The 19,979-nt window shown below is 36.1% G+C and overlaps 1 protein-coding gene across 1 annotated transcript; it reads left to right on the forward strand.

The window, feature by feature from the left end:
* Nucleotides 1-16,732: 16,732 nt before the first annotated feature.
* On the forward strand, nucleotides 16,733-19,838 carry LOC111471630 (oligopeptide transporter 3-like). Its single transcript, XM_023117331.1, has 6 exons — nucleotides 16,733-17,242; nucleotides 17,415-17,512; nucleotides 17,605-18,174; nucleotides 18,442-18,697; nucleotides 18,790-18,972; nucleotides 19,041-19,838. Exons 1-6 carry the CDS (start codon nucleotides 16,772-16,774, stop codon nucleotides 19,653-19,655), a joined length of 2,193 nt encoding a protein of 730 aa, XP_022973099.1. The 5' UTR covers nucleotides 16,733-16,771; the 3' UTR covers nucleotides 19,656-19,838.
* The last annotated feature ends 141 nt before the right edge of the window (nucleotides 19,839-19,979 follow it).

Below are 19,979 nucleotides of genomic sequence, written 5' to 3' on the forward strand. Positions count from 1 at the left end.
TTTTTTTTTTTTTTTTTTACTTAATTATACGACGAGTTATGAGCGTCGAAAAGAGGTACGATAACATCCTTACCATTCTTGGAAAGATTCTCAGATCTTGACGTTTCATCCGATTTCCTCACAAAATCAGTGGCAAATCTTCCCTAGATGAAGATAGTAAACTTTAACACTCTATTCCCAAACCAAGGTCTCAGATCTGAGAGTAACAATTGAGATATTACCGTGTGGATTTCTCTCAGATCCTTATGGAAGAAGGAACTTCAACAACACGAGTATTTTTTCTCCCCAAGAAGAAGCTCCAGAGTGTAAGCCTCGATAGAGGATGAATTTCGTTGGTGATTGTCCGACGAGGACTCCGACGATTCACTTTTCCCTCTCAAGTTTTCTCTCTACTTTCTTTCTCACACTTTTCTCTATGTGGAGAATCTCAAGACCCCTATAATGGGATGAGGAGTAAAATGCCCTTTTGCCCCTCTAACTTTGACCGTTTTTTTTTTTTTAGCGTTACAAACTCTCCCCTCCTTAGAAACTTTTTTCCTCGAAAGGTGGTATCTCTTGGAAGAGTTCAGAATAGGCTCTCCTTACATCATCTTCCTTTTCTCAGGTTGCCTCCTCGTTTCGATGGTTACCCCATGCGACTTTCACCAAGGGGATAACTTTATTGCACAGTCACCTAGTGTCTCGAGCCAAAATTCTACGGGATCTTTCCTCGTAGGATAGATCTTCCCGAAGAGGAAGGGTTTCGTGTTCAATTACATGAGTAGGGTCTGGGGTGTACTTTCGCAGCATAGACACGTGGAACACGTTGTGAACGCCAGCAAGGTTTGGTGGTAGATCACTATAAGCCACGACCCCAACTCTCTCTACAATCTCGAAAAGGCCTATAAACCTTGAGCTTAACTTTCCCTTCTTTCCAAACCTCATCACCCCTCATAGGGGCTACCTTCAAGAACACATGGTCACCCACCTCGAACTCGAGGTCCCTTCTACTTAAATCTTCATAGCTCTTCTGTCGGCTCTGTGCAATGAGAATTCTTTGCTTAATTTTCTTCACCACTGCGTTGGTGACCTAAACCAAATCTAGTCCCAATAGTTGTTCAGTGCCTACTTCTTCCTAAAATATCGGTGTTCGACACCTACGTCCATACAATGCCTCAAATGGGGCCATCTGGATGGTCGCTTGATAACTATTATTGTAAACAAACTCTATCAGAGGTAGATGTTCGTCCCAGCACCTAGCAAAATCCATGACGCAGGCTCGCAACATATCTTCTAACATTTGGCTCAGTCTTTCAATCGTCCGTCCGTTTGAGAATGAAATGTTGTACTAAACCTTAGCTAAGTCCTCAATGCTTTTTTGAGGCTTTTCCAAAACTGAGATGTGAACCTAGTGTCCCGATCAGATACTATGGACACCAGTACACCATCCAGGCGCTCTCTGATATACAATTGAGCCCACAGATCCACACGATAAGTGGATTTTCCTTGGATGAAGTGAGCCATTTTGGTAAGTCTATTAACAACTACCCAGATTCGTTGAAGCTCTACTTGGTCTTGTGCAAGCCCGAGATAAAATCCATACAAACTGCTTCCCATTTCCACTGAGGGATCTTTAAGGGTTGTAGTAGTCCTGCTGAGCGCTATCTCGGGACCTTCAACCGCTGACAGGTCAAGCATCGACTTATGAAATCTACTATATCCTTCTTCATCCCTGGCCACCAATAACATCCCTTAAGATCCTGATACATCTTTGTACTTCCAGGGTGGAACGAGTAAGAAGTATCGTGAGCTTCCATCATAATATCCTTCAGAATTTTCTTGTCACGGGGAACACACAGGCGGTTTTTCCACACATGGACCATGTACGTGTACATAGACCCACCAGGCGGGCTCATATACGTACCCCCTAGGCCTGACTTGGTCGGGCACAACATATTCACGTTGCCGGACCCACAGAACAGAAAAGGGCCCACATGATATCATGGCAAACATAAATATCGTATTTCATTCTTTCGTAACATAAAGGGGAAGAATCCCGATGCACGTGACATACATATATGCATGAGGTCCCTTAACATATCTAACATGGCATTGCATAAGCAGTGCTAACATCGCATTTACGTTTCTTACATCACATGACATCTCACATGATTTACATTACATGACATATTAAATAACATGAAAGTCCATACCATTTGCATAAACATCTCATGACATGACTCAATAATACTACGTGTATCCATGGCATCGATCTACATTTTCATGGCATATATTACTAACATCTCATTCATAACTTCACATAACATAAACAGTCAACAGTCAACATAATTCATACATCACATAACATACACAATCAACAGTTAACACAATCTATGCATCACGTAATCATATCACATAAATATGGTGCATGCAGGGGCCACAGAGCACGCACCATCATACAATACATAGTAAGCTAACTCCAACAATAAGGTCACTTACCTCGATGGTCTTGGTTGAAGTCACTCACAACAAGCTAATCCCAGTGGTTAAATACGTCATATGATAACCACATAAAAATTTAGAACCTTTCATAATTTACCTAGCTAAACCTCATGCTATTTATCAAAATAAACCCCGACCTAAGCTGTCTTTAACGTTTAGGAGCCATACTAACCTCGGATGGTAAAACTAAGGGCAGAAACGGCTTTGGAAGGGTTGAAAATCTTGGGGAATCGATATATTATAGTGATACCGAGTCACTAAGCCGAGCTTCCGAGCCGACCAACTAAGCTGCCGAGCTGACCAACTAAGCCGCCAAGCCGAGCTGCGAGATTTGACGGAGCCAAGCCGCCGTACACGTCAAGCCGAGCTGAGCTGCCATGGGATACTCGTGCGAAGCAATGCACGCATTTGTTGGGCTCGTATTGGTCCAGAATGAGCGCGGCCCGTGTTCGTTTATGGACTAGGCTAGAGACCAAAGTAGCTCGACCCGAAACTTTCGTCTTCCTTACCCGGAAGACCTTGATAACCCTAAACAAAGGTGCGCCGCTGCCGATGACGACACAATCTACCCGCTTCCGATGACGGTGACATGGCGTCTTCCTCCTTCGGTTCCGATGGCCTACCTTCGTCAACGCAGCGGTCTCGACGTCGATGCTTACTTCCATTTGATTCTTTCTCCGAAATAGCAACGTTAATCGATTCCGAGAACTCCTCGAAAACCAGCGAACCAACCACACGTTTTTCCCCTCTACCACTCTTGATTTTTCCCGTTATCTTAGACACCCACAAAAACACAAACAAGTTTGGAGAGCAAAAGTCGTTTACAGGAAGGATGAGGGTTGAATATAGGAATATAAAAGGTCTTTAGACTTTTCCATTAATTACCACCTCTAATTACAATATAGATTCCCGCCCTTTTCATCTCATCTTGTATTCTTTCCTGATACTGATCATTGCATAGACTTTCTGCTCAATGCGTCAGCCACGACATTGGCCTTGCCTGGATGGTATATCATAATCTTTTACTAGTTCCTACCATCTCCTCTGTCTCATGTGAAACTTCTTCTATGTAAATAGGTACTTGAGGCTCTTGTAATCCGTGAATATTTGGATTTTCTCTCCATACAGATAATGTCGCCATGTTTTCAGTGCAAACATTACTGCTACTAACTCGAGGTCATGAGCGGGATAATTTCGTTCATATTCCTTCAGTTGTCTACAAGCCTAAGCTATCACCTGCATGAGAACGCACCCTAGACCTTTTCCTGATGTGTTGCTATACACCACTAGATTCCCAGATCCATCTGGAACTGTGAGGACTAATGATGTAACCAACCTCTCCTTGAGTTCCTAAAAGCTCTACTCCCAAGCTGATGTCCACACAAAGGGCTTGCCCTTCTTAGGTAACTGAGTTAGGGCCAATGATATTTTGGAGAAATCCTAGACAAACCTTCTGTAATATCCAGCTAGTCCTAGAAAATTTCGTACTTCAATCCAGCTAGTCCTAGAAAATTTCGTACTTCAGTGACTGTGGTCGGCCTTGGTCACTTCATCACTGCCTCTATCTTAGCTGGGTCCACTGTGATTCCTCTACAATACACCACATGACCCAAAAACGCTACCTCACTCACACTTGGAAAACTTGGTGCACAGTCGCTGCGTTCTCAAAACGGTTAGAACTTTCCTCAAATGTTTTCATGCTCTACTTCTGGCTTAGAGTACACTAGAATGTCATCAATAAATACTATAATAAAAGTGTTTAAGAATTCCTTAAACACCCTATTCATAAGTTCCATGAAAATGGCTGGTGCATTGGTAAGGCCAAAGGACATGACGAGAAACTCATAATGTCATAACGACTTTTGAAGGCCGTTTTGGGTATATCTTCTTCTCTTATTCTCAATTGATGATATCTTGATCTCAAGTCAATTTTGGAGCATACCCTTGCTTCCTGTAATTGATCAAACAAGTGTCGATTCTCAGGAGGGGTACTTATTCTTTATGTTGACCTTGTTCAATTCTCTATAGTCTATACATAGGCGTAGGGAAACATCCTTCTTCTTGACAAACAGAACAGAGTGATAACATAACATCCATCATCATTATACAAAATTCATGTAAAGTAAACATACATGTTCAACGAGGCGATAACATCCATCAACTCCCGGAGCGCAGAATTCATAAGTTTTCATCCTCTTTTCAGCATGAATTAAACATATATATATAAGTGAAAGCTTAAAACATAATTGCAACACTCATATAATTCTTATAATACTTCACATAATACATCCATAATCTTAACAAACAATTTACCTACAATCAAACATGGAAAGCTACTACCTAAAGTAATTAAATTAGCATGCATGCATTCCAAGCAACTCCCACAAGTATTTCTTCCTAAAGTTCCGTGAGGTGACTTACCTGGATGATGCGTGTCCTTACCCAGCTTTTTCACATAATTAGCGGAAAAGTGGTGATTTTTCCTCAATTAGATCCTATTTCATATAAAATAGAGTTAGGATTGGATTCAGGATGAAAATAGGGAAAACAAGGGTCGAACAGGACGAAAACGGGATTACACGCGCTTCCATGCGCCATGCACGCACTGGGACAAAGTCACTCACAGGTTCCACGTGCGAGTGTCACGCGCCCATGATTTTTTGCAGTCACGAGTCGTCGGTTCGGATCGAGTGGACTGCGGGTTGCCGGGGTTCATTTCGTTGCGCGGGTACCGGGTCAGCCGAGGATCGTGGGTCAAGTTGCCTTGCCGCGGACGCGTGTCGCTGGAAGGTTGGAGCTGCGTCTCCCGAGTGACGTTCGACGCGTGTCCGGTGGTTGTTGGTGCACGCGAGCCTCTTGTCGGTTGACACATTGCGCACCGTCTTCTTCTCTCTTCTCCTTGTAGAAAAACGAGGTTTCAGATTAGTTTTTCGACGTTCTTCTCATTTTTCTCTCTCAATTCTTAATCCAAACCGTAATGACTTCTTCAAAAAAAATTTCAATCATACTACAACCTACGTGCCAATATTTTTTTCTTGATTTTTACATAATCATACGACGAGTTATGAGTGTCGGAAAGAGGTCCGATAACATCCTTACCGTTCTTGGAAAGATTCTCAGATCTCGACATTTCGTCCGATTTCCTCACAAAATCAATGGCGGATCTTCCCTAGATGAAGATAGTAAGCTTTAACACTCTAATCCCAAACCAAGATCTCAGATCTAGAGAGTAAAGTTCGAAAGTTCGATATCTTACCTTGCGGATTTCTCTTGGATCTTGGCGGAAGAAGGAACCTCAACAACACGAGTCTTTCTTCTCTCTAAGAAGAAACTCCAGAGTGTAAGTCTCGGTAGATGATGAATTTCGTTGGTGATTCTTCGACGAGGACTCCAGCGATTCACTTTCCCCACCCAAGTTTTCTCTCAACTTTCTTTCTCACACTTCTCTCTATAATAATCCTCGAGATCCCTATGATGGGCTGAGGAGCAAAATGCCCCTTTTTTTCCTTTGCCTTTGACCGTTTTTTTTAGCGTTACACTATGACTCGAACACAAGGCCAAAGCTTGTGGGAGGCTCTTGAAAGAAAATCCCAAAGGAATTGGAGAAGAAGAGTTTCGAGAAATCTCTATATATGTAATTGCATTCTCTAGAGAAAATGGGAGCGATTCGTATGTTTTGGCTCAACCCGAGGGTCCTATTTACGAGGACTTTGGGAGAATCTTTGTCAAATAATATATTTGTATATTTAATAAATTAAATATAATACCTTATACAAATCATATTTAGATATTACCAGATATCCTAATATATACCTAATTAATTTGAATCTCATTCAAATTTCAAATATATTTTTATTTAATATATCAAAATATATTAATTAATTTAATATTTAATGGTATCAAATACAATAAATATATTTTTTTATTTTAACTTATCTAATCTATTAAATATTAATTTAAATTTTTTAAATTAATATATTTTTCTCCATTTATATTTAATCTATCTAATATATTAAATATTAATTTAAATCACTCCACTTAAATATATATTTTTTATTTATTTAATATATCTAATATATTAAAATTAAGTTCACATTTCAAATTAAATTTATTTTCTCTTTTATATTTAATATATCTAATATATTAAATACCAATTTGAACCTTTCAAATTTTCTTTTAAATAAATTGAACCTTTTAGCATTATTATTAGCTAGAGAGGGGACTTTATGGACCAAACGATTATAAGCTCCAATGATATAAAATTAATTAATTAAACTTTTTAATTAATCAATTTTCATCCATTAGTCACTCCACATAGACTTAGAGTTGCAATCTTATGCACTGTATGGCAAGTTATGTCTATTGATATAACCATTACAAGCAAGTTGATCCTTTACGAGTTGTTCATAATTACAGCTGAGTCAAAAATCCGTTTTACTCTTATAATTTCATCTTTCACCTTAAGTACCGCGGATTCTATGAACAATTTGTTTATGATTCAATCATAAACCAAGTCCCTCTCGGCCAATAAGAGGGTGTGGCCCCATTGTTCAAGTCCCGACATCAATACTTAAAAGAACAACTCAACTACTTCTTTATATGGAAATGAGTGAATTTCATCTCATGATATTATGTTTCCAACTCCCTATTTGGTCTAAGTCCCCAAAATGGTAAACATATTGAATCAGCTAAAGAGACATCTCACCCTAAACCCTCACAGGCCGGAGTTCATAACTCACTAACGATTAAGATCGAGTCACATATGATCATCATGTGAAATATTAATCTTCTCAATTAACAGATTTATAAAAAGAGATTAAATATTTCTTGGTCCAATCTTATACAAACTCATTGTATAGGATACCCCACTTACATATCTCCACATAACGATTTAGATCAAATCATTTGTAATGATTACAAAGTGGGTCGTATCACTAGGTTGTTACGAAGATAAGGCACCCAACCTTATCCATATTTTATACTCTTTAGGTTATTACTTAAACATGATCCTATTGTATGTCAACCACATACGGTTCATTAATAACCTTGATTTTCATATCATGGATAACAATTAAATTACAAATAAAATAATAAAAATTATTGTTAAAGCTAAATAATTAATTACGAGGCTGGAGAGCATAAATCCCAACAATCTCCCACTTGCACTAAAGCTAGTAAGACATGTGTCCGACAGAATACTCTATACCCAACACGTTCTTTCACTTGCCTTAGAGAAGATGAGACATTCTAGATAACCCTCAAACACTTTAGCCTAGAGAGTCATTTTATATAAATCAAAATAATTATCATTAAAAGTTATCTTGGTCACTACCACGATCTTGAGTGAATTTTGGTGAGCTATCAATAAGTAGAAATTTAGTATATCATAACTATTTTTATGCGGGTGCTAGAAGCAAATATAAATTTAGGTGCATTAACCAATTTTGTATATGAATTCGAAAAATTTACGTCCATTACTCATATTCTTGAAATGTGAAATATTGAGGATTTTGTATTAACCAATTTTGTATGGGTTAAGTCGGGTTGGAAAAATCTTTTGGACAAACCCAAAATCTTAGATTGATTGGGTGAATGGAATGAACTCTTCATCCACTTTGCCAAATTATATATTTGTGTATTTAATATATTAGGATATAATACTTTATACAAATCATAGATATTCTAATATATATTTAATTAATTTGAATCTCATTCAAATTTTAAATATATTTTTATTTAATGTATCATATATTAATTGATTTAATATTTAATGGTACCAAATACAATAAATATATATTCCCTTTTAACCTATCTAATATATTAAATATTAATTTAAATCTTTGACATTAATATACTTTTCTTCATTTATATTTAATCCATCTAATATATTAAATATTAATTTAAACTCTTCCAATTAGATATATTTTTCCTATTTATTTAATATATCTAATATATTAAATATGAAGTTGACATTTCAAGTAAAATTTATTTTCGTCTATATATTTAATTATCAAATATATTAAATGTCTATTCGAACACTTCAAAAAAAAATTTAAATAAATTGAACCTTTTAGCGTTACTATGAGTTAGCAAGGGGACCTTATGGACCTACTGATTATAAGTTCTAATGATATAAAATTAATTAATTAAACAATTTTCATTCATTAACTATAGGTCACTTCACTATAGACCTAGAGTTATACTCGTATGCACTATAGAACAAGTTATGTCTATTGATATAACCATTACAAGCAAGTCGATCCTTCATGAGTTATTCATAATTACAGTTGGGTCAAAAGTCCATTTTACTCCTTTAATTACCTCGTTCACCTTATGTACCACTAATTCTCTAATGAACAATTTGTTTATGATCCAATCATAAACCAAGTCCCTCTCGGCCAATGAGAGGGTGTGACCCCATTGTTCAAGTCCCGAAATCAGTACTTAAGAGAAAACTCATCTACTTTCCATATAATTCTATCTCATGATATGATGTTCCCAACTCTTTATTTGGTCAAGTCCCCAATATGGTAGGCATATTGAATTAGCTAGAGTCATTCTCACTCATGTAAATTAAAGGACAAACCCTCACAGGCACGAGTTCATAACTCACTCATAATTAAAATCGAGTCGCATATGATCATCATTAGAAATATTAATCTTCTCAATTAACAGATTTATAAAGAGAGATTAAATATTTATTGGTCCAATCTTATACAAACTTAGGATACCCCTACTTACATGTCTCCACATTTGGATCAAATCATTTGTAACGATTAGAAAGTGAGTCGTATCAATAGTGTTATCAAAAGACACCCAACTTTATCCATATACTCTAGACTCTTTAGATTATTACTTAAACACTTATCTGGTTTATGTCAACCACATATTCAAGATTAGATTAACAACCTTAGATTTTCATATTATGGATAACAATTAAATTATAAATAAAATAATCAAATGGTGGATCCTGTTCATAAATAAAAAATTATATAACTTATTTTCCCCGCAAGAAAATAACATATTATTTTATAATAAAAAAAATCTAAAGGGGCATGATGACTTGTAGCACGTGTGTCACCTAGGGCATAAGGGGCATGATGACTTGACATCATCCTCACCTTCCTTCGACTTATCACTAGCAGTCAATGCTTGGCAACTAAGCACGAGGGTTGCGCTCGTTGCAGGGCTTAACATCGCCATTAGACAAATATAAAATGATAATGACTTCACGTCTCAAAACAATGCCAGACAATGTTTAGAACTCCGAGCTTCTTTCCACGAACCTGTAGCAATAAGAATCACCCAATTTCATTTATCATATGAGTGATGAATCATTAGAAGAAGTCTTAAGCAAACCCACAAAAATTTGCTTCCAATTCGAGTCTAGTTCTCCTATTTTCGTGTTCCTCAGCTTAAATCGAACCAATCACTACCAAACATAGGCCTTCACGAACCTTCCACCCATAGAATCGAGCAAAGTCATATGGGGTAACTTACAAATCCATGAAAAAACTCACACCGATAACTATGGGTCTAGAAAATTCATTTCGGCAGCTGTTTCTTCACGATTCGGATACAAAATTCAGATAAACCAACAAAAAATACTAGAAGAAGATTTGAAACCTTGTTCTAAACTGAGTCAATCGAACTTTGGCTCGCAATCTACCACCCATTTACCCACTACATGAACTTATAGAATTAAATAATAAATAAAGTTTTCAAATAATTTTTCAATCAAGTGATATATAGAATTAAATAATAAATAAAATTTTCAAATAATTTTTCAATCAAGTGCTATATATAGCGATCTCATCCTCCACTTCAACTGTGCAAATGTTCACTTATGAAGCTCTAAAGGTAGTTCATGAATGCTTGTTGAATTTTTTTCCGCATAATAGATTTAGTTGGAACATTTGGAACACCATGATCCTTATCACTTTGCTCTTTAGTGCTCAAAGTCTTTTTGTAGGACTAATGGTAATTCCCATCAGGTTAACTTGTAACAAATGAAATGGAGGTTGAACCGAGCCTATCCAATTTTGTAGAGGAAGAATGAATGCTTGTTGAATCTTTTTCGCGTAATAGATTTAGTTGGAACATTTGGAACACCATGATCCTTATCACTTTGCTCTTCAGTGCTCAAGTCTTTTTGTACGACTAGAGGCTCATAGTCTATGGCGTGCGTATCTTGTAAGGACTTTTCCTTTGATTTGCATGAGTGAAAATTATTTTTGTAGCCAATTCAATATAGCTTTTGTGTGGATCCTTTATGTCTCTCCATCACTTTGAAGGTGAAAGGTTGTGCTAAATCTTCATTGAGTACCAAATGCCTTTTATAAACTTTTCTATAATTCAACTTCAAATGGGTATCTTAGTCTGATACTATAAACACGGGTTCACCATGTAACTTGATTATCTCCTCTAGGTACAATCACGCCCACTTATCTATCAAATAGGTAGTCTTTCTTAAAATGAAGTGCGCTGATTTCGTCAGCCTATCAATGATTACCAAGATTACCGTGGAGCATTTTCTTGTCGTTGGAAACCCCAAGATAAAGTCCATGACCACATCTTCCTACTTTCTATGTGAAATGCTCAAAGGCTACATTAATTTTGAGGGTTTATGTATTGGTGCTTTAACTTGTTGACTGAACGAACACTTATTCATGTATTCTGCTACGTCCCTCATCATACCGTACAACCAGTAGTAGGTTTTCAGATACTGATACATCTTGGTACTACTTGGATGCATCGTGTACAACAAGTTGTGAGGCTCTGGTAACAACACCCCTTTCAGTTCATCGTCGACTGAAAATCATAACCTGACGTTCTAGAGAAGACTATCATATGAGGTCAATGAAAACTCTAATGTGTGAGCGAATCATAAACTTTGCCTAGGATCCTCTTCCTGTGATTTGTTGCCTCAAAGTCGGTTGGATGGTCAAATGGGCCAACCTTGTCCTTGCTCCTCTGAACATCACTTCTATCTCGACACTCTCCTTATTAGCCTATATCTCAACCTGCCTCGTGTCAGTGTCGACGTGGGCCATTTCCTGCTCAGCCATTCGATGGCAACATTCACGTGCCTAGGTGGTAGAGAATGTTCATATCGTAGTCCTTGGTTAACTTCAACCACCTCATATACCTCATGTTCAACTCTTTATTCGTGATCAAATACTTGAGGATCCTGTGATGTATGTAGATCTTCTGGTTAAAGACCACTATAACCAACTTCAAGTCATAATTTGATAGTTATTCTTGTATTCTTTCAACTATTGGGAGGCATAGGCAATCACCATCTCGTTCTACATTGGTACGCACTCTAATCCCTTACCCGAAGCACTATTATGCATAATGAAGTTTCCAATCCCATCCGGTATAGTAAGCATTAGCGTCGTTACTAGTCTCCATGATAGGCATCATATAAAACGACTGTCCCTTCTATGTCAACTGGGTAAGGGCAATTATAATCCTTGAGAAATCCTATATGAACCAATAGTAGTAGCCTACTAGTCTCAGAAAGCTACGTATCTCGACCACTATAGTTGGACGAGACTATTCCATTACTGCATTAACCTTAGTCAGGTCCACTGCTAGTCCTTCTTTCGACACCATGGGGCTCAAGGAAATTACCTTTAGGAGCCAGAACTCGCATGTAAAGTATATTGTCCTCTTTGGGCTTTCTGTTTTGAGTTTCCCCTTAGGTTTTTAAAATGTATCTGCTAAGAAGATGTTTCCACACCCTTATAAAGAATGTTTCGTTCTCCTCCTCAATTGATGTGGGATCAAACACGACATTTTTAAAACTTTCATACTATTCAGTCGCCTCCTGAAGTCAAAAACTTGATACCACATGGCCAGCGACAGTAGAATTTTCTTAATTCTCTCGTATATATTAATATTTATTTAATCCAAATTCCTTTTATTCTACATTCAAACTTTTGGTTATTAAAATTGTACGCTTCAAGCTAAGCGAACTTATCTCGCCGTGAACCCTAGTGGTGGGTACACCTTATTCATATATAGATTAAATTTCAATTCTTTTTAGTCTTTCTTAGTTATCACGTCTTGAGGATCACTTTCATTCGAACGTTGTCTCCGTTTATTTATGTTCGACTCCTTTATTCTACATACAAATCAGATCTAAAGTATAAAAGTCGAAAGTGGTAAAGTATCTAATTCCCCATAATTCCCCGTTGTGGTGGCACTTCAAGGCAAAAGCCATTTTGTAGAACTGGGTGCCCACCAAAAGCCCCACAAATTCACAAGCATGCACCTACAAAATGGTTCAACTTCTGAGCTATAAAGACACACAAAGGTCTTGTAATGTTGAAAACGCTCATAATCCCACAAGAACTTGCATGACCTCTCTCATCATGTAAGCTCATAAAGATTAGTCCAATTTTCCAAGTATCTAAGAGGACATAGGACCACAACAGCAATTGCTTCCTAACTTAATGATTAGAGCATTGAAAAAATTCACAAAACGTCGGAATGTGAACTTAAAAGTCTCTTGCTCGAGTGTACAAGTAAATGGAATTCATAATAAAAGTTCACGATGGTTAAATTTCATCCATCATTTAGCGTAAAAACTCAACAAAATCTAGAGCATAACTGAAACGTACATTAAACATGACTGAACGGTAATTGGAACGTACTCGTTCTAAAAAATCACTTAGAATCATTCGACTTCAGAGATCATATAAAGAGATATGACATTGTAACATTGAGTGAGTTTGGATATATAGTTGACATATATATTCCCTTCTATGTATGTATGTCCAAAAGAATACGAACATCAAATCTTGGGTAGGGGTGTATATCATTATAGGGATTGGGATTGGGTTGGGTTCAATTTTAGGTTCATTATTTTTCCTAAACATCAAATTTTAGGTTATTTTATTATTTCTTTTATATTATTTTGTTATTTTTAGTTATTTATTAATTTCTTTTATATTATTTTATTATTTTTAGTTAATTCTTTTTATTAATTTCTTTTATATTATTTTATTATTTTTAGTTAATTCTTTTTATTAATTTTTTCTTTTTTTCTTTTTTTTTTTATATATATTTTTTAGTTTATTTTTATATATATTTTAATGTTTAATTTCTTTGTTTAACACGTTAATTCTTTTTTATTATTTTGGCACCAGATATTGAGAGGTGTGAAAATGATTTCTTTTTTTGTTTAATTTCATTTTATTATTTGGTTTAATTTCTTTTATATTATTTTATTAATTATGATTTAAATTGATTTCTTTTATATTATTTTTATATTATTTTATATTATTTTATATTATTTTTAGTTTTTAATTTTGTTTAGTTTCATTTTTTATATATATTTTAAAAATACCTTAATATTTAATTTTATTATAATTGTGTTTCTAACCCATGGTCTTTCTAACAAAGAATCATTTGATTTATTTTCTAACAAACAATATAGGATGGATAGAAAATTAAGTTTCAATTCATTTAAAAATTTTGTTATAAAATTGAGATAAATAATTCAAAATTCTAATATATTTATTATCTCCCGTATTGTATCCCAATTTTTATATTTACTATTAGGGCTCTCTAATTCTATTTCAATTAAAATATTTTTATAATATTTTTTATTTTTTTGTTAAATATAGTGTATTGAAATTAATCATTTTTATTATTATTTTTTATTTCATGGTCTATTGTGATGTTTTTCTTAGTTTAATCATTTCTCGATAAGTGTTCATATTTTAGTTGTCTTTAATTTTATGACAACGTTGAACTATGTTAATATGTTACAATTTTTGCTCGTGGTTCTTGATTGATTTTTTTTTTTTTATGAATAATTATATTTTTTTTATTTCTTTCTAATAGTTTAGGGCTCTCTAACTTTATCATCTAGGATCGTCTCTAAGTCAAATCTATTTCAATTAAAATATTTTTATAATATTTTTTATTTTAGTTAAATATAGTATATTTAAACTAATCATTTGTATTATTTTTTTATTTCATGATCTATCCTTATGTTTTTCTTTGTTTAACCAATTCTTAATGAGTGTTCATATTTTAGTTGTCTTTAATTTTATGACAATGTTTAACTATGTTAATAGGTTACAATTTTCGCTCGTTGTTGTTGATTGATTTTTTTTTTTTTTGAATAATTATAGATTGATTTATGTTTGTTTGTAAACTTTTAATTATCTTTTATCTAAGATTGTATCCGAATAATTATAAATTATTGATAAATAATTTTTTTCGAAAACAGAGAATTGGGTTGAGTTGGATTGTGAAAATTTTTGAGTTGTAAAAAAAATCTTCAACTCAACCCATCCTGACCATGTACCCCTAATTTTTAGTGAATTTTGGTGAGCTATCAAAATTTGAAAAAGAAAGATAGGAATGAATGGTAAAGTTGTATAAATTTGTACTACATATGATGTAAACCAGCTGTTATTATCTTATTATCGATATCAAAAAATTATATATATATAAAGATACTCCATGCAAACCAACAATTAGATGCATCAAACTAACTAGGTTTGGTGTTAATGTTGGGATTTAGGGATTTCATAACTATTAATCAAATAGGGATTTATGCATAACTATTAAGCAAATAGGATTAAGCAAATAGGGATTTAGGCATAACTATTACGGGTTAACGTACCTTAATTTAGGTGCAAATAGGGATTTGGGGAGGGATTTAGGCATAACTATTAAGCTAATAGGGATTTACGTGCATTAATGGGTTAATGTAGTTTAGGGATTTACGTGCATTAATGGGTTAATATAGCTTTAATTTAGGTGCATTTTTTGGATTGAGTTGCATTCTCAAATTGTTCTTCCTCCTCTTAATTGAGGCTGACTCCTTTACTTTTAGAGTCTTAGTCATTTTTTACTATACCTTCAAGGAACTAAGTTTAGAACGGGCTCTGATACCATGTTAAAGGAACATGACTCTCCATCATAGTATGATATTGTCCACTTTGAGCATAACCTCTCATGACTTTACTTTAGGCTTTTCAAAATGTCTCATACCAATGAAGATTGTATTCCTTGATTATAAATTCATGATCATTAAGCAATATGAGACTTTTCTCGGACTTTTCTTTTCATCCAACAATATGAACACCTCTATTCTTAATTTAAAAAATATATATATAAAAAAAAAAAGAACTATTGCTTTCAAAATTGAAATGAAGAATGTTTTATATTAAACAAAAATAAATAAATAAAAGTCATCACATAAAAAAAAAACGACCAAATATATAAAATATATATAGAAAAAAAAGAATATTATTTTAAATTTTTTTAAAGAAATGTTTGTTGAGGAGTTGGAATACTGAAACTTTTAAAAATATTAAGGGTATTTTTATAAATTTAAAACTTAATAAATGTATTTATTGATCTTTTAAACAAAAATTGTATTTTATAGTTTTAAGTTTCATTATATTTTATCTATATATTCAATGTACTTACGATGTTTTTTGTATTTATCCCACACGTTTTAGTACTTTTGAATAAAAAATAAATAAACATAGTAAATGCTTTTATTATAATTCTTTTTAAAAGTGAAGCAATTTATTTATTTAAAAAGAAAAAGAACGACACGTCATAAATTTAACATAACACTACAGATTTCATTATCTTACCATAAATATAACTTTTTTTTTCCTTTACGAGAAAAATTCAACCAATTAATGACGTAAAGCCACGTGGACTCCACCAGATCCGTCTTTTACGCTCAAAACACACTCCGAACACGAGCCTCATATCTACCTGGCAAACACTCTATTGGAATATAACCACAACGTTTCCTCAATGATTACGGTCGTACGGTGATCCTATGCAGATTGGTGGACAGCGTCAAAACGACGTTCGGGATTTACGTCAGCTCAAGTTGAGACAGCGTGTACCCGATGATGACAGGTGGAATGGAATCGTGTGTGGAGCCGAGTTGGCAGATGATGTGGCGAGAGAGCGCGTGGGGACACGCGACTTTTGTGTGTTATTCCCGCCTTAATAATCTCTATTTATAGATAATTGTTTGAACATAATCGCTTAGTAAAAATCCATAAATATCAATTAAAATAAAAATCTAAAAAGGAAAAAAAACTCAAAAGTAACTATAAATATTGAAAATATTGCTGACCATTCTCAATCAGCCCTTTGACTTCCTTTTCTTCTTCTTCTTCTTCCTTCAATTCCCTTTCTCTCTCTTTCTCCTCTGCTTCTCTCTGTTTTCCCCATTAACGCCTTGTCAATCTCCTCGGAAACCCCGCCCCACCCAGATTCCTCCCCCGCCGCTGATATGTCCAATGGCGGCGGCGAATTGCCTTCTGAGGAACGGTGCTCGGTGGAGGAGGTGGCTCTGGTGGTGCCGGAAACTGACGACCCGACTCTTCCTGTGATGACTTTTCGATCATGGGTTCTTGGTCTCGTTTCTTGTTGCCTTCTCATTTTCCTCAACACTTTCTTCACTTACCGTTCTCAGCCACTCGCCATCTCCGCCATTCTTATGCAGATCGCTGTTCTCCCAATTGGCCGCTTCATGGCCTCCACTCTCCCAAACAGGGACTTCCATTTCTTTCGATGGAAGTTTAGTCTCAATCCTGGCCCTTTCAACATGAAGGAGCATGTTATTATCACCATTTTTGCTAACTGTGGCATCTCCTATGGCGGCGGCGACGCATATTCCATCGGCGCCATTACTGTCATGAAAGCTTATTATAAACAGGGCTTGAATTTCTTCTTAGCCCTTCTCATCGTCTTAACTACCCAGGTTTGCATCTTTATGAATGAAAAGGGGCTAATTCAAAAGTTTTGTCTTTTGAATATCGATTTGAGTAAAAAATAATGAACACCCATTTTCTAAAACATCCAGATTGATAAGATCTAGACCCTTTTCTCACATTCCCCTGTTTCGAATCTTTTTCTCTTTGGCTGTTCTTCAGATTTTGGGATATGGATGGGCTGGAATGCTGAGAAGGTACCTGGTAGATCCTGTTGAAATGTGGTGGCCTGCAAATCTGGCACAGGTTTCTCTGTTTAGGTACCCTTTCTTAATTCCTTTTCCAGATTTGGAGCTCAGAGGCTTAGCAGTATTTAACTCTGACATGCTCTGTTTTCTTTGCCCTGTTTTAGAGCCCTTCATGAGACGGAGGACAGATCAAAAGGGATGACAAGGATGAAATTCTTCTTGATCTTCATGGGAGCAAGCTTCGTGTACTACGTTTTTCCAGGTTACTTGCTACAAATCTTATCATTCTTCTCGTGGGTTTGTTGGGTTTGGCCTCGCAGCATCACGGCTCAGCAAATTGGGTCGAGCCAAAGTGGACTTGGGCTCGGCGCTTTCAGCTTTGATTGGGCTGGGATTTCGGCCTACCATGGAAGCCCACTGGTGTCGCCATGGTCCTCAATTCTAAACGTGGGTGTTGGGTTTGTTATGTTCATTTATATCGTCCTCCCTGTTTGCTACTGGAAGTTCAACACCTTCGACGCCCACAAATTCCCCATTTTCTCTAATAAGCTCTTCACCAGAACAGGCCAGAAATATGATACTACCAAGGTTTTAACTCCCGAATTTGAACTTAATGTTGGTGCTTATAATAACTACGGGAAGCTCTATCTTAGCCCCTTGTTTGCCCTCTCCATTGGATCTGGCTTTGCCAGGTTTACTGCTACTCTTACACATGTCGCATTGTTTCATGGCCGGTATGCTTTTCTCTCTCACTTTTTCTTCTTCTCTTTCCTTCCGCTCTACATTTTATTTCCTCCTCCCATACCTTCTTGTTTCTTGTTTTAGGTCAAGTATTTCTAATTCTTTCAAAAGTTCCCATGTAACTCCGTGTCAAATCAGCCCATATTTGTTCACACATCAAGTCGTGTTTAATCACAATTAAGTTTAGAGACTAGAGATCGAATACATATATCACTATAGTTATAAACCAAGTTTAAGATTGTGCACTTTTAATGTTCTAGGGACATATGGAAGCAGAGCAGGACAGCAATCAAGAATGCAAAAGTGGACATCCATGCCAAACTGATGCAAAGCTACAAACAAGTGCCAGAATGGTGGTTCTTGATCCTATTATTTGGTAGCACTGTGATATCTCTTCTGATGTCGATTGTGTGGAAGGACATCGTGCAGCTGCCGTGGTGGGGCATGCTATTTTCCTTCGCTATGGCTTGGATTGTCACCCTCCCAATCGGGGTCATTCAAGCGACAACCAACCAGGTAATCGAACGGGAATTAGTAGTAGTAGCACTCGCTCGTCTTTGTTTACGTTCTAAAGCAAAAGACTTATATCTATATGGAATGTTATGCAGCAACCTGGATATGATATCATAGCACAGTTAATCATTGGTTATATTCTCCCTGGAAAACCAATAGCAAATCTACTTTTCAAGATCTACGGAAGAATCAGCACAGTTCATGCTCTTTCTTTCTTATCTGACCTTAAACTTGGCCATTACATGAAAATCCCACCAAGATGCATGTACACTGCCCAGGTGATCTTTTAAAAACTTCAATGTTTCTTTTGAGAGTATATGATCTTGACTGATTCGTGTTTTTTCAGTTAGTCGGGACACTCGTTGCCGGGACGATTAACCTCGTCGTTGCTTGGTGGATGTTAGACAATATAGAGAACATCTGTGATACTGAGGCTCTCCAACCTGATAGTCCATGGACGTGTCCGAAATACCGAGTGACGTTTGATGCATCTGTTATCTGGGGACTAATAGGACCGAGGCGATTGTTTGGACCGGGCGGGTTGTATCGAAACTTGGTGTGGCTATTCTTGATTGGAGTTGTTCTTCCAGTTCCTATTTGGGCATTGAGTAAAGCTTTCCCTAAAAAGAAATGGATTGCATTGATAAACATACCAGTTATATCCTATGGCTTTGCAGGGATGCCACCAGCAACTCCTACAAACATAGCTAGCTGGCTCATCACTGGTACCATTTTCAACTACTTCATCTTCCGATACCATAAGCGATGGTGGCAGAAGTACAACTATGTCCTCTCGGCCGCGCTCGACGCAGGGACTGCGTTAATGGGCGTGCTGCTTTTCATTGTGCTGCAGAATGGAGGCCATAGCTTGAGGTGGTGGGGATCACAACCCGATCACTGTCCTTTGGCTAAGTGTCCAACCGCTCCCGGGATCGTCGTTAAAGGATGTCCAGTGTTTTAGCTAGATCGTCGAGGCCCGGGACGATGAAACTAATAGCCATTATGTTACAGAGAGTTAGTTTGAAGTGATTTGGGTAGGGTTTATATATGGCATCATGTTAACTACAAGTTGTGCTATAATATCTTTTAGTGTATGGCAATGGAGAGAGCAAAGCATAAAATAAAACTCTAGTAAAGTTCGCTTCAAGAGATTCAAGTACCGACCGTCGCTTGTTAACGTGAAATTTTGAAATTTAATTTTTTTAAAACATACGCGCATTGAATAACTATCAATTCAAACAGGCCATTTAGTTTAAATTAGACAAGTACACCAGAACACTCAAAA

This window comes from Cucurbita maxima, unplaced genomic scaffold, assembly GCF_002738345.1.
Source record: "Cucurbita maxima cultivar Rimu unplaced genomic scaffold, Cmax_1.0 Cma_Scf00054, whole genome shotgun sequence".
In the NCBI taxonomy this organism is placed as follows: Eukaryota; Viridiplantae; Streptophyta; class Magnoliopsida; order Cucurbitales; family Cucurbitaceae; genus Cucurbita; species Cucurbita maxima.